The 15,536-nt window shown below is 37.8% G+C and overlaps 1 protein-coding gene across 1 annotated transcript; it reads left to right on the top strand.

The window, feature by feature from the left end:
* Positions 1–11,513: 11,513 nt before the first annotated feature.
* Positions 11,514–12,431, top strand: LOC141719612 (uncharacterized). Its single transcript, XM_074521991.1, has one exon. It carries the CDS (start codon positions 11,514–11,516, stop codon positions 12,429–12,431), a length of 918 nt encoding a protein of 305 aa, XP_074378092.1.
* The last annotated feature ends 3,105 nt before the right edge of the window (positions 12,432–15,536 follow it).

Here is a 15,536-nt window from a genome sequence, read left to right as displayed (position 1 = left end):
CAATTGTATAATTGTCTAATGGCCCTTCTTTCGATGGGTCTTATTGGGCCCATAGCCAACATGTCCCTGTCCTTCGACTGGGCCTTCGGGCGGGCCGATGGACATCAATCTAGGACCATCTTGGGGTGAAGAAACCCTAGGACGACTGCTTCGGTCTTACCTCGATTTCTGTTCGTACATGTGGCAATGTCGTGGGTGCATTAATGTGATAGTTGTCTGTCATGTCGTTTCATAGCTCAATCTCCTCCGTTGAATTTTAACTATTTTTATCATGGTCGTCCATTTTAAAATATCCCCAAACGTCGCTTTTTTTTGCACCCAAACTCATTTAGGCGCCTATATAAAGAGTCACAGTACACCCTTGTGTTTCTTTTATCTTTTTCTAGCAACCAAACACTCACAACAGCAAAAACTCTCCAAGTTCTTTCAGTCACGGGCAGTTGCGACTCTACCTTTCCCAATCACCCCATTTTCGTCAAGCAGCATCTCCAAATTAGTAAGTATTTTCTTGCACATTTTATGTTTTCATGCAAGTTATTATGTGCTATTCTTTGCATGTGGGTTCAGATGTTGTTTTCTGGGCTCGATTTTTGTGTTTTGTGTTATTTTTTGTATAGGGTGTCCTTTCTGGGTAGGTTATAGGTCCTTTTATGGGGTTTTTGCTTTTTTAGGGGCACCCAATGGGTTTAAAGAGGGCTTGCGATTTGTTCTCAGTCAAAAACTCTCTTCGAGGGGTTTTTGATTGTAGAACAACCTTCGGAAGCCGACCCAAGGTGCTTAGTTCTTCCTTCTTCCTTGCCTGTTGAGTTTAAAGATGACATGCGAAGGGTTTTTGGGGCAAGAGCTTTCTTCGAGAAAAGTTGTCTGTAGAACATCCTTCGGGAGCCTACTCTGGGAATTTTCTTGTTCGCTCAGTTCCAGGACATGTACTCGGTCCCTTATCTTTTTATTTTCCTTTTTTCGTTTAATCCGAGTACATGGACTAATTTGTCTCTATATTTCCGAATACAGGGACATAGACCAAGCGAATCCTCCGGCTGAGACTTCTGTTCCAAGGGTGAACACTCTAGCTGAGACTTCCTCCATTTGTCTCGAAAGAACGGATCGAGCTCTCTTCGGCTCCGTGGCGTCGTATCCTGCGGCCAACAACCAATCGGAGCTGTCAAAGGACCGCTTGGGTCAGATGTACTTCGACTATTCCATCCCGCGGGGTTACTTTTGGATGTACGCCTCCAAGGACGACGAGCGGATCTATGATACTCCTGGCGTGCCGAAGGGGTATGGAGACTGCACCGTCGGAATATCCGAAGCGACGTTCAAGTGCGGCTTCAGAGTGCCGCTGTTGAAGATTCTGAGAAGGCTCTTAGCCAGATGGGAATTAATTTTGGGAAGATGGATCCGAATGGATTCATCCACATCAACTGCTTCCACAATAGGTTCCTTTAGGCTGCGGTTCAACCACTCACTCGGCTGTTCTGGTATCATTACAATTTCCGGAAGAACCCGAAGAGTCCGGGCTTCTACAATATTGCTCGACGGGCCAGCCGAGCGAATTGGACGGCCACCAACTCCAGCAACAAATCCACCCACACCCACTGGTGCTTCATCAGTGGGCCTAAGTTGGCCGAGATGTCGGTGTGGCGTGACTTCAATGCTTCGGCGCTCATAATGGCAAACTTGACAGAGGAGGAGAAGGACCTTTACGCGGCACATATTTCAAACTCGTTGGACTGGAGAGCATCAAACCGGCCCCACACTTTTTCCCGACGACTGATCTATCCACAAAAAGCTTCCACTTACCCAGGGTCCGAATGAGTTGTTCCTCTGGTGTAAGATCCTTCAGCCCGGAAAATATGTACTCAACCATGAAATCTGCTAAAGCTTGAGCTTTGATCGCCGTTCGTGGGACGAACTCGAGGTCGTATTCTCCAAACTCGATGGACCAAGCTACAATTCTACATAAAGCCTCTGGTCTTGTCAAAATTATCTTTAATGGTTGATCGGTGATAATCTGAATTTTTCGGCCTTGAAAATAGTCTCGCAATTTTCGGGAAATCATGACCAGCCCATATACGAATTTCTTGGCGTTGGGGTACCTTGTTTCTGCATCCTTGAGGATATGAGACAAGTAGAAAACAGGATGTTGGTTACCCTCATAATTTTTCACAAGTACTGCCCCCAGTGTTCTGCCGGACACATCTAAGTTGAGCTGAAGTGTTTTCTTCGGATCAGGCCTTATTAAGAGTGGTGCCTTGGTGAGATATTCTTTCACTTCCTCGAATGCCCTTTGGCATTCAGCCCCCACTCAAAATTCTTCGACCTTTTAAGCACGGAGAAGAAAGGAAGCGCCTTCTCGGCTGATCTCGAAATGAATCGCCGAAGGGCAGCCAGTCGGCCGGTCAGCTTTTGGATATCTTGATGCATTTAGGAGCCTCCATATTGATATTTTCTTCGATTTTCTCCGTATTCGCCTCTATTCCCCGGGAACTAACCATGTAGCCGAGAAACTTTCCACTTGACACTCCGAAAGTGTACTTGTTCGGATTGATCCTCATGTTATTTTTGCGAAGAGTCTCGAAGCACTCTCTTAAATCCTCGGCATGATCTTGAAATAGGGAATTTACGATCATGTCGTCCACATAATCCTCCATATTTCGATTGATCTGCTCCTTGAGCACTTTGTTCATCATTCGTTGGAATGTGGCTCTGGCGTTCTTAAGTCCAAAGGGCATTTTTATATAAGCATAAGTCCCCTTCGGAGTTATGAACGCTGTCTTGGGCACATCCTTGTCATTCATGGAAATTTGATGATATCCAGAAAAAGCATCAAGAAAATTAAGTACCTAATATCCGATCGTGGTGTCTATCAGTTGGTCGATGCTGGGTAGGGGGTAGTGGTCCTTCGGACAAGCCTTGTTGAGATCCGTGTAGTCCACACACATCCTCCACTTTCCATTGGATTTTTTAACGACCATCACGTTAGCCAACCAATCAAGGTATTCAATTTCTTCTATAAACATAGCTTCCAACAGCTTCTCCACTTCAGCCTCAATGACCTTCTTTCGTTCGGCTGCAAAAGTCCTCTTCTTCTGCTTCACCAATTTGGCCTCGGGCTGCAAATTAAGGCAATTATTAGCTGTATTGGGATCCAAACCAGGCATATCTTCTGGTCCCCAGACGAACACATCATGGCACTGCCGAATCACCGCAATAACCTTTTCCTTCAGATCTTTCTCCATATTTCTCCCTATTCGAACCATTTTGCTCGAATGGCCTGCATATAATTCAACCTCTTCGGTCTCGGCGATCGGAATTGAAAGATCCGCCCCGAACTTTTCCAACTCGATGTTCAGGGTCTCTCTGCTCCCACCGGGCTCCGCTTCGGCTCTTTTTCTCTTTCCAGTTTCATCTGGCTTCTCATAGGCCTGATCTTTCTCCAAGTCCTCCAACATTATTATCTGGGCGGTAATCTGATCGCCCCTCATCTCTTCTACCCCTTTCTCAGTTGGGAACTTAAGCTTGAGATGGGGTGTAGACTCTACTGCCTTGAAGGTTGACAGTAACGGTCTTCCCAAAATGGCATTATACGGATTCTCGATCCGAACCACGCAGAACTTCACTGGTTTTTTAACGATGTATGGAAATTTACCCAAAAGGACGGGACGAGTTATCGTACCTTTAAACTGTATTGGATGACCTCCGAAGGCGTAGAGAGGTGCTTCGTTGCAGGGCTCTAGCTGTTCTCCCGCCAAGTTCATCTTACAATAGGTTTTGTGTAACAGGATGTAGGCTGAGCTGCCAGTATCCACAAGCACCTTCCAAATTTTATTCTGCCCAATGAGAGGGTTGATGATAAGGGGGTCTTTATGTGGGCGAATGACGTCCCCATAATCCTCTGTACTAAAAGTCATAGGCATGTGGGGCTTCTCCTGGCCGAACTGATAGAGGTTGTACACTTGTCGTACGTACTTTTTCTTCGTCGTCTTACTATCTCTGTCCAGCACACTGCCCCCAGATATTGTCTTCACCTCACCCCTTATCATGTCCCTTTGTTCGAGTTCCTCAACTTCTGGTTCCTCCTGATTGTCCTTCGGCCCCAGTCTGTCCCTCAGATCTCGGACGAACTGATTGAGTTCGCCTACTTTGATCATCCGTTCAATAAGCTTCTTGAGGTGGTAGCATTCATTAGTATTATGCCCCTTATCTCTGTGATAATCACAGTACTTGTCGGGGTTATTCTTATGATTTGGGAATTTCATCTTGGCGGGCCTAATGAACCCAGTCTTGCCCTTGATCTCATGGAGAATCTTGGAGATTGGTGCATTCAGAGGAGTGAATACGGCCGAATCTCTATCTCGGCGTCGTTCGGCCCCACAATCAGTCTCTTTTCTTCCTTCTTTCCTACCATCCCTTCGGTCATTCCCAAATCTTGAGCTTTCGTATCTTTCTGCTCGCTTCGAGCGGTCATCCCTTCGGGATTCTTTGTAACCTCCAATACTTTCCATCTTTCGCCGAATGTTCTCACCCCTCATATATATATCATTTAGGGATTTGGGGGGAAAATCGTAAAGGGAGGAGCAAAGTTTTTTACCTTTGTAGGGTTCTAGCCCTGCCGTGAGGAAGCCCATAGCTTTAACTTTGCCCGGATTTGTGACCATTCCAGCTTCTTCCTTGAACAGAGCCAAATAATCCCCTAGTTCCTTGTTTTCCCCTGTCTACAGTGGACCAGGGCCTCAGTGTCCTTCGCCTTTCAACATAGATGCAAGTGGTACTTCAAGAACTTTCTCTTCAGTTGCTTATACGACCCGGTGGACCTGGGTTTGAGGGATTTGTACCACATCGAGGCTGATCCCTTCAGATAGGTCTTGAAGATTTTGTAGAGCATGATGTCATTATGCCCCATCCCAATCATCAGCAATTCATATTTTTCACAATGGTCCTCCGGATCGCCCTTCCTATTAAACTCACTCATCTTTGGGAATTGCCTTTCCTTGCCTGGGGGAGGTCGGTACTGCTCGATTTCTTCCATCACAATCGGTTCTCGATCGACCCTTCTGTCGCCGAACATAGCCTTTTCCAAGCGAGTGAGTCTGATTCGGGATCCGTCCAGTTGTTCATCTAAATCAGATGAAAAGTGTTACTTTGTTCGCTTCCTTCCGGGGTTCGAATCAGAGTCAGACTCATCTTCTTCGCCATACCCCCTGCGCTCCTTCCGTGATTTGGTGGTTTTCTCCGGCTTATCAGCTCGAAGTGCTTCATGCAGTGCTTTCTCCTATAGCTCATTTTCTTCCCTCTGGATCTGAAGGGCTTTCAGTCGTAAAGCATCGGCCTCTCTCTACTTCGCTCGGGCCACCGCTTCTTTTTCAGCTTGGTCATCTTTTGCTTTGCCCTTCTTTGCGGCTAAATTTTCTGCGCGGATCTTGAGAAGCAAATCCTCCTCTTCGGGAGTTAGCTTGATGACTCCGTAGGCATCCACCAGGAAGGACGTCTGCCCCCCATCGTGAGGAGTGAAACTAAGTAGTGGTGAGTGTTCGTGAATTGTGTTTGTCATTATCTCGTAATCTCGTTTGTGATTCTTGTATTCCCATATACGGTGCCAAATGTTATGCCCAGATCCTCTTCGGACTGAATGAACGGTCTTCGGACACTCAGGAACTGCCTTCGACTGCTACCTGAAAGGGGAAAGAATGTGAGGGATTGTCCCCCGATTCACCTCCCGTGTGAGAATAAGAATCTGGATGTAGAGTGGGTTTAAGAAATACAATAAAGTAGAGAGTATTTGAGAGAATGAGTGTGTGTAATTGTGTATTTTTTACTTTCCCAGGGGTTTTATACCCGATTTCCCTATCAATGCTTCATCCGTTACACCTTAATGATGAAGAGGAGATTGTTGGAATAGAAGTGGGCCTCAATCTGCTAAGCTGACTGGGCCTTAGGTTCATGAACCTATTGGACCTTCGGCCCAATAGTATAATTGTCTAATGGGCCTTCGTTCGATGGGCCTTATTGGGCCCATAGCCAACAAGTACTACTACTTTACTATGGCTTATATAATTTATAAATTTATTGTACAAGCAGTCAAGCATGTAACATACATAAGCATGTGGCATCTTTATGTATTTTATTTATAAAACATGCTGTATGTATCTATAATCGGCCTGCACAACTCACCTAAACCGACACTCAGCATATAAAAATAGATGCTTAAATTGTTCTTCAGACCTGCAAAATATACATAGCAGATGTATATCCCAAATAATTAGGTTAAAAAAACTGCCTCGGGTCAACAAACGTAATTATACACACATTATTTAAAAAAATGTAAATAACTCGCCTCGGCTCGCTCCAGCACTGCCAGGGTTCGCCAAGCGCATTTCACGCGCACGACTCAACTGCTATCATTTGTACCGTTGCGGTTAACTAGCGTAACTCATGTAATTCGCGGGCCATACACGAGCTCAGATTTATTGAATCGGCCCAAACTCGGCACAACTCGTCCATTAATATGTGCCATTCACGAGTTTTGAGCTAGCTAAACTGTCTCGCTGAAAAACTGGCACGGCTCGCCTGGCCCGCTCGTCTGGCCACCTCTACGTAGCAAATGCATGAATGCAGTATGCTACAATATCCGGCTCCATGCAAACTTGATATTCAGTATAGAAATACTTGTGTAGAGTGTTGCAAGTCCTCTTACCTTGTACACTGAAACTGATTTCACGGTATTAATTCAGAACTATATGAATCTCAAACAAAAGTCTTTGTGGTACATTTATTCTGAAGCAATAACAGTTTATAAATCTATTACCAGATGATTGAGGCCTTCGTAAATTAAGATATTATGTGGTTTAATAAGTTCAACGGACCAGTGACCACTGCCTGCTGCTGTGCAGGTCTGCTTTATCTGGGGTCACTAGGTTTCGAAATATATTTGTCAAACTTGACGACTGATATAAATTGTAATTTTATGACTTTCTAGTTGCGGGGTACATAAAAATTAAACCTGTTCCAGTTGCTTTTGACATGCACATCAAACCTCTTTCGAGCAAATCTTTTTCATAAACTCTAGATATTTTATTTAATTATGGTTACTCACAAAATTTTGAGTTTTATCTTGGGGACTTCCTAGTAAGGAAAAGAACCCGTGAGGAATTTAATCTTTTGTCAGCATAAACCCAAAAGATAACGCATGACCAGATAGTTGAAGTGATAACATGGACTTAACAAGAATAAGCATGTGAGCTTAATCTTCTGTATGTGCTATTCAATTTGCTCTGCACTGGAGCTGTTCGCGAGTTCGGCTCGTTAAGGGCTCGGTTCGGCTCGGTTCGTTAAGAACTCGAGCTTGAACTCGATCACAAAAAAGTATTTGTTAAAAAAATGAGCTCAACCCGAGCTTTTGGCATGTTCGGCTCGACCTCGACTCAGCTCGGTTCGGCTCAAGCTCGGCTGAAAAAATTCAAAAAAGTATTTTAATTATTATATACTTGATTATTATGAATTTTATTTATATTTTTTATAAATATTTTTCAATTATTGAACCATATGAATGTCAAAATATATATTTCAGTAATTTTTAAAAAATTGAGATATTAAAAATAATTTTTTTAATTAAATATTTTAATAATTAAAAAGTGATTTGACTACAACTTGTAACTCATATTTATTTCCTGATTGGTGTTTCGATTTTTTTTTAAAAATATTTATAAATGATCCAATCATACGGATGTTAAGATCTATATATTTTAGTAATATGACAAAAAATTTAGAAATAATATTTATTTGGTTTTTTTATTTTAACAGTCAACCGATGCTATGACCTGTATTTCTAACTAGTGTTTAGTCTCGTATTAATGTTTCAATTTTTTTAAAAATATTTATGAATAATCCAACTGTACGGATGTTAAGATTTATATATTTTAGTAATATGACAAAATTTTTAGAAAAAATAAATATATTTGGTTTGTTATTTTGATAGTCAGTCAGTGTTTTGACCTATACTTGTAACTAGTGTTTAGTCTCGTATTAATGTTTCGATTTTTTAAAAAAAATATTTATGAATAGTCCAACCGTACGGAGGTTAAGATATATATATATATATATATATATATATATATATATATATATATATATATATTAATGATACGGCAAAATTTTTAGAAAAAAATAAATATATTTGGTTTGTCGCTTGGCCGCCTACCAATGATGTCTTTCACATTTTAACAATTAACTGGTGTTTTGACCTATACTTGTAACTAGTATTTAGTCTCGTATTAATGTTTTGACTTTTTAAAAAATATTTATAAATGATCCAACCCTACATATGTTAAGATCTATATATTTTAGTGATATGACAAATATTTTAGAATAAAATAAATGTATTTGGTTTGTTATTTTAACAATCAACCAGTATTTTGACCTGTACTTGTAACTAGTGTTTAGTCTCGTATTAATGTTTCGATTTTTTTAAAAATATTTATAAATGATCTAATCCTACGGATGTTAAGATCTATATATTTTAGTGATATGACAAAAATTTTAGAAAAAAAATAAATGTATTTGGTTTCTTATTTTAACAGGCAACCGGTGTTTTGACCTATATTTGTAACTAGTGTTTAGTCTCGTATTAATGTTTCAATATTTTTAAAATATTTATAAATGATTCAACTGTACGAATGTTAATATCTATATATTTTAGTGATATTACAAAAATTCTAGAAAAAAATAAATGTATTTGGTTTGTTATTTTAACAGTCAACCGGTGTTTTGACCAATACTTGTAACTAGTGTTTAGTCTTGTATTAATGTTTTGATTTTTTTAAAAATATTTATAAATGATCCAGCCGTACAGATGTTAAGATCTATATATTTTAGTGATATGACAAAAAATTTACAAAAAAAATAAATGTATTTGGTTTGTTATTTTAACAGTCAACCGGTGTTTTGACTTGTACTTCTAATTAGTGTTTAGTCTCGTATTAATGTTTCATTTTTTTAAAAAATATTTATGAATAATCCAACAGTACAAATGTTAAGATCTATATATTTTAGTGATATGACAAAATTTTTAGAAAAAAATAAATATATTTGGTGTGTTATTTTAACAGTTAACCAGTATTTTGACCTATATTTGTAATTAGTGTTTAGTATTGTATTAATTTTTCAATTTTTTTAAAAATATTTATAAATGATCCAACCGTACGGATGTTAATATCTATATATTTTGGTGATATGACGAAATTTTTAGAAAAAAATAAATTTATTTTGTTTGTTATTTTGACAATCAACCAATGGTTTGAACAGTACTTGTAACTATTGTTTAGTCTAATATTAATATTTCAGTTTTTTTTTAAAATATTTATGAATTTTCCAACCGTACGGATGTTAAGATCTATATAGTTTAGTGATATGACAAATTTTTTAGAAAAAAAATAAAAGTATTTGATTTGTTATTTTAACAATCAACCAGTGTTTTGACCAGAATTTTTTACTTCAGCTCGTTTTGATGAAGAAAGCTCATGTTCGACTCGGTTCGACTTAGATCGATTTTGTTCGATAAAAACTCGTGTTCGGCTCATTCTTTAGCGAGCTCGAACTCGAACACGGTTTTTCGTTCGTTAAGAAAGCTCGACTCGGCTCGGTTCGTCAGAAAAAAATTAAAACTCGACTCGGTTCGATCAAAACTCAGCTCGACTCGGTTCGTGAATAGCTCTATTATGCACCATGTGAGCTTCTATACTATATTTGTAAAATTTGCTGATATTTCAATATTTATATTTGTATCGTACATTTTTTTAACGTTTATATTTTACTTCTATAAATACTGAAATTCTCAGCTCATATTATTCGTTCTTTTTTTCACGAAAAGAATTTTTTTACAAAAAGATGAATCAAAATAATATTCCATCTTTAAATTTTCAAAATTTAAATACTCAATTTTCATATCCATATTCAAATCCATATTTTTTAAACCCGCAAAATTTAAATTTTAATACTCAAACTCCAAATTCTCAATACCAATTTAGTCATTCTCAGAATTCTCAAAATCCTTTTTTATATCCTCGAAATCTTCCATACCACTTTTCATTTCCTCCATATTAAAATTCGTGATGAACGTACATATCGACAGCTATAAAATGATTTGGTTGAGCATATCTCAGTTCGACGACAATCGTTAATTTTTTATATTGTATCTTTCTAATTTAATTCTTTTCTTGTGTGATATTTTTAATGTACTATTTTTTTCATGAATCATTTTATAATAATATGATGCATTTTATATGAATGACATGCCTTTTTTACTAATAGTTTTAATATTTTTTTTAATAATTTTTAAAGATATAAATGTTGTTAAATTGAACTAAAATATCATAAACAAAAGTATATTATAAGATGAATATAATCGGTCCTAGAAATTGTGATAAATCGCTTGTTATTGGGTGGGATTGACCACTTTTTTTCACAAACCCATTTGATTTGAGGCGGCAAGTAGCGGAGCCCATAAAAAGGGGAAACCACAGTGGATGCTCTAACAACTTGATTATTTGGTTTTAACTTTATGTACTACCTAAAGAGTAGCCGAGTCGGCGGGTACTCAACTCCTGTCCAATAGGAATTCCGAATAATCGGGTTCAAATGATTTTATAAAAAACAGTGAAAACTCCGAGTAATCAAGGTCAAACGAGAGTTTGACTTTCTCCCGAAAAATACCAAACTTGAAATTATATATATTTTGTTGTGAATTGATTGTCACATGGTCAAATATGTAATAGTAGGGCTAAACTTAGGTGTAGAATTTTTACAATTTGTATTAATTGCATGTCTCCTTTCACTTGCTATAAATATAGCTTGAATCAGTGAATGAAAAATGCACCTAGCGATTCTTTCTCTGCTTCTTCTGCTTCTCATATTGCTCTCTCTCCGGTTAAATATAGTAGTTATTTAGCAGCTCTTTTATTACTATAACCAGTATTTTATAACACGTTATCAGCACGAAGCCCTGTCGAAACTGAGAAGGTATAATTTTAATTTAAATATGCATATATATGAGTAGACGTGGTTACACCCTCTACATATAATTTTTATATATCTATGACCGAAGTAGACGTGGTTATACCCTCTACTAATAATTTAAATATATATGGCCGGAGCACCGCCTATTAAAATTATTTTACGGTACCATTTAATTTTGGGTAATACCGAAGTATAGTGGGAACCTTAATTTATAAATTGCATAACTATCGGATAATAACTTTTTGCCCCTAACTAACTTATGCAGGATTGTCCATTTTAATTTATTATTGGTCGGAGATAATCTGCATACGCAGACGTCCGTATGGCGGGTGAAAATCCATTTGTCATTTTATATATAGATTTATTTATAATATCAATGATAATAATGATATATACATTGATTATTGCGTATTTATTAACGCACCCGATTAACTAGGATTTTATGTAATATTTACATTGATGAATTAAAATTTGATAATTTTTCGTGTTAATTCAGATTTAGTATGACAAATATTACAAGCTTGTCGTTCGTTGTCTTGGACATTTCTGGCGATAATTATTTATCATGGGTACAAGATATAAAGTTGCACTTGGGTTCAAAGAAATTAAGCGATATAATAAAGGCAGAAAATAAATCCACAACCGAAGAAAACTTTACCTCTATAATTTTTCTCCGACACCACATGCATGAAGATTTAAAATCTGAGTACTTAGAAGTCGAGGATCCCTTTATTTTATGGGAAAATCTAAAGGATAGGTTCGATCACCAGAAACTAGTTTATCTACCTGCAGCTGAAAATGATTGGGCTAATTTAAGACTTCAGGATTTTAAGAGTGTCCGAGCATATAGCTCTGCTTTGTTCAAAATAAGTTCTAGGCTTATTATGTGTGGTGAGAAAGTTACGGAAAAAAGAAAAATCGATAAAACACTATCAACTTTTCACCCCAACAATATCAACTTAGCAGAGATGTACAGGGAGCGCAAATTTACTAAGTTCGGGGATCTTCTATCAACTCTCCTCGTTGCTGAACAGAATCATGAATTCGTGATTAAGAATCATCAATCCCGTCCAACAGGATCTGCCCCATTACCTGAAGTAAATAACATGTCATTCCAGCAGAATGTACGTGGAAAAGGGTATAGAAGTGGACGGGGCCAAGGGCGGTACCATGGACGAGGTCGGAGCCATGGGCATTTTCGTCCATATAACAACTCTAGTCACCGGAAGTGGCAATCTGAATCACAGAGTAAAAGAAAGGCACCACGAGGAGGAAAAACTGAAAATGTTTGCTATAGGTGCGGCATGAATGGGCACTGGACACGTAATTGTCATACCCCAGATCATCTTGTTAAGTTATACCAATCTTCTCAAAACCTAACGAAACTCCCATATGGGAGGCTGAAGATTAGTTTCATATAATTATTATAGTATTGTGTATTGTGTGCTTTATTTTGTTTGAACTATGTAGTGTGTTATGTTCTTATCAAATAAATTATGTTTCTTAATTATATACAGAATGGATTCTGAAGATATATGCATTGCTGATTGTGGTACAACTCATACGATTCTACAGAACCAAAAGTATTTTACCCAAATAACCAAAACCAAAGCTCAAGTCGGAACGATTTCCGGCGTATCTAATATAATCGAAGGTTTTGGAAAAGCTAGTTTCGTCCTACCTAACGGTACCCACATACACATTTCAAATGCATTATATTCTAGTAAGTCTACTAGAAATCTTCTTAGTTTTAAAGATATCCGACTCAACAATTTTCACATTGTTAGGGCGAAATCACGCACTAATATTCACGCAAGTATACGCGTTCGCAAGTAATATAGAATACTTTCTAGTTCGTTCCCACAGAGACTCAGACTAAATTATTGTCTAATTAAACTCACTCACCAATGTATGATTACTTCTCAATATTAAGACACTAACACTTAAGATTGTTGATTAAATATTAACTATAATTAACTACTTAATTAATCACTTACTTAACACTTCAAATTATCAATAATAAAACACTCATGAGATCACAACTTCATTATTACTTCCTTCAATAGCCATTGTTATTACCATTAGCATGTGACAGTGATGATATTAATCGAATAACACGAAACTGATAAAAGCCAACTTTTATTGTACTAATACCATTCTACCAAGCATCCACAATTAAGATAGAAGTTGAATAGTCATCAATTATGTTGAGTTCCTATATGTCTACAGAAATTGACAACACAACAATTTAAGCACAAGTTATTCCTTTTGATTACATAGGGTAAATAAAACTGTTAGAGTTACCCACTAATCATGCACAACATACATGAACCTATGCTAGCATGGCAAGTTCTAAATCTCAAGATCCACCGTCGCTTCACAAGAGATTAACACCCTATCTTATATGTTCGCGACGCACATAAGACGAATACGCACAACCAATACTAGATATCATACAATCATCACACACTAAAGTATTAAACAATTAACTAAAGAATTCCATAATAAATCCGTTGCAACCCCATGATCACGATTAGCCCATAATAGCACTTATCGTCATCATGGGTTCATATGAAATCATGATAAACAAACACAAGAAAATAATAACTAAACTAATTATATTAAAATAGAGTACGTCACAAGAGTAAATAAGTTCAAAGTAAGAAAACTAGCATCCAACATTACAATGAAACAAGAATCACAAGAAAATATGCTTCCTCTTCGTTGCGGTGTGCTAAATCGGTCTTCTTCCTTATCTCCTTCGCTCCTTGCGTAAAAACACAATCTTCTTCAATCCCCACTTGTGAAAACGTCTCAAATCTACTTATATAATAGTCCCATAAAACTCAGATTACATAGAAGTGGAAACCAAACAGAAGTAGAAGTCCTGAAATAATATATTTTTTTCCCCGACCCTGCGCGGCCGCTCAGCATAGCTGAGCGGGCGCTCAGACCTCTACTGGAAAAAATCTGATTTTGCTCCGTTTCTTCGCCGTAATCTGCCCGTTTCTTTCCTCTCGCAATGGTGAACACATGCCAAGGCTTATTCTTGATGATTCCTCCCCCAAAATGCAACTAATACCCTGAAATGCATAAACACTAGAAAAACGCATCAAATACACAAAATACTTGATTTCAAGACACCAATTTAAGCCATTTTAAGACGTTCTAAGTGGTATAAAATGCCACTTATCACACCCCCAAACTTAAATCGATGCTTGTCCTCAAGCGTCACAGACTCAAAAACAAATAAAAACATGCATGAATGCAATCTATATGAAAATGCAGCGATCCCCCTTTCTTCAATTAACCAACCAAATTGCAACATCTTAACAAATGCAGTTAGACAACTAAAGATCAATAAACTCATGCAAACGGACATACAGCCAGAAACGTGGTGTGTGCAAATGCTTAACAGATGTGCTTCAGAACTAGACCAATTATTATGACTTGACTATCCTCAAGGCAATCACATGATTATACAGAGAATAAAAATTCTAGGCACAAGGTGATATTCAACACTACAAGAATTCTGGAGCTTATTACGGAATCGTGCTTTTTATTCACAACACAAATGCTTAATTGACCGTGCAATGAGTGAGGTCCACAAAAGACTTATACAATGGTTTCCATGTAACGAGCGTTAGGTTAGCGGATCCCAGAATCTAAAAGCCTTAGGTCACTAGGCACAAAGTCCCCTAAGAACTTAATAACTCGAATACCAAAGAGCCCACTCTTGATCAATTATGCATAAACTAAATATTATTATTATTATTATTATTATTATTATTATTATTATTATTTTAACTTCTGAGCAAGTGCGTTTCGCTCCATCTTGCTCAACCCTAGACTACTCGCACCATATGTGAACCGGCTACTAGCCATTTGACGCCTAGCCACAACTAGCAACGAATTCCAAATTTTTTTTTTCCTTCAATTTTTTTTTCATGCCTTTATCACTAAGAACCTATTATCAAATTCTAAGCATAATAAATAGATTGACCTCGAAAACAACTAAATCATAACAACAATCTAGCCCTTACGCATTCTCTAAGATTTAGTGGAATTACAAGTGTTTCTAGCATGCATATCAACCTACACGACTTAATATCACTTTAATGCTATCACTACACTCGCATCAATATCACAATTCAGTCGATAAATCATTGCAAAAGGGATCATGGTAAATGCATGAGCTACATGACATACATAACAAAAAAAAACTATATGGCATAAATTATGCAACTATATGAACTAAGCTATCATGAATATGCAGCTATATGACACACACACAATATTCCTTAACTACCACCCCCAAACTTAAAATCTTCACTGTCCTCAGTGAAGGTAGTAGAAAGGAACACATGGTATACCTACTCGGAGTCATCATCATCATCACCCTCAGTGGGTGGAGTATCAGGCGGCGGGTATGCAGAGTCCTCACCAAAAACTGGCCACTGGATATCAGCTCCAAGGCCCCGAAAAGCAGTCCCTAACGCAAGGGTGAGCTCCTGAGCAAATCTGCT

The sequence above is a fragment of the Apium graveolens genome, chromosome 4 (genome assembly GCF_009905375.1).
Source record: "Apium graveolens cultivar Ventura chromosome 4, ASM990537v1, whole genome shotgun sequence".
Lineage (NCBI taxonomy): Eukaryota > Viridiplantae > Streptophyta > Magnoliopsida > Apiales > Apiaceae > Apium > Apium graveolens.
This window is presented reverse-complemented; position numbering and strand designations above follow the sequence as displayed.

Excerpts from the sequence above, each read along its gene's own strand:
- LOC141719612 (XM_074521991.1), top strand. The coding sequence starts at position 11,514 with ATGACAAATATTACAAGCTTGTCGTTCGTTGTCTTGGACATTTCTGGC.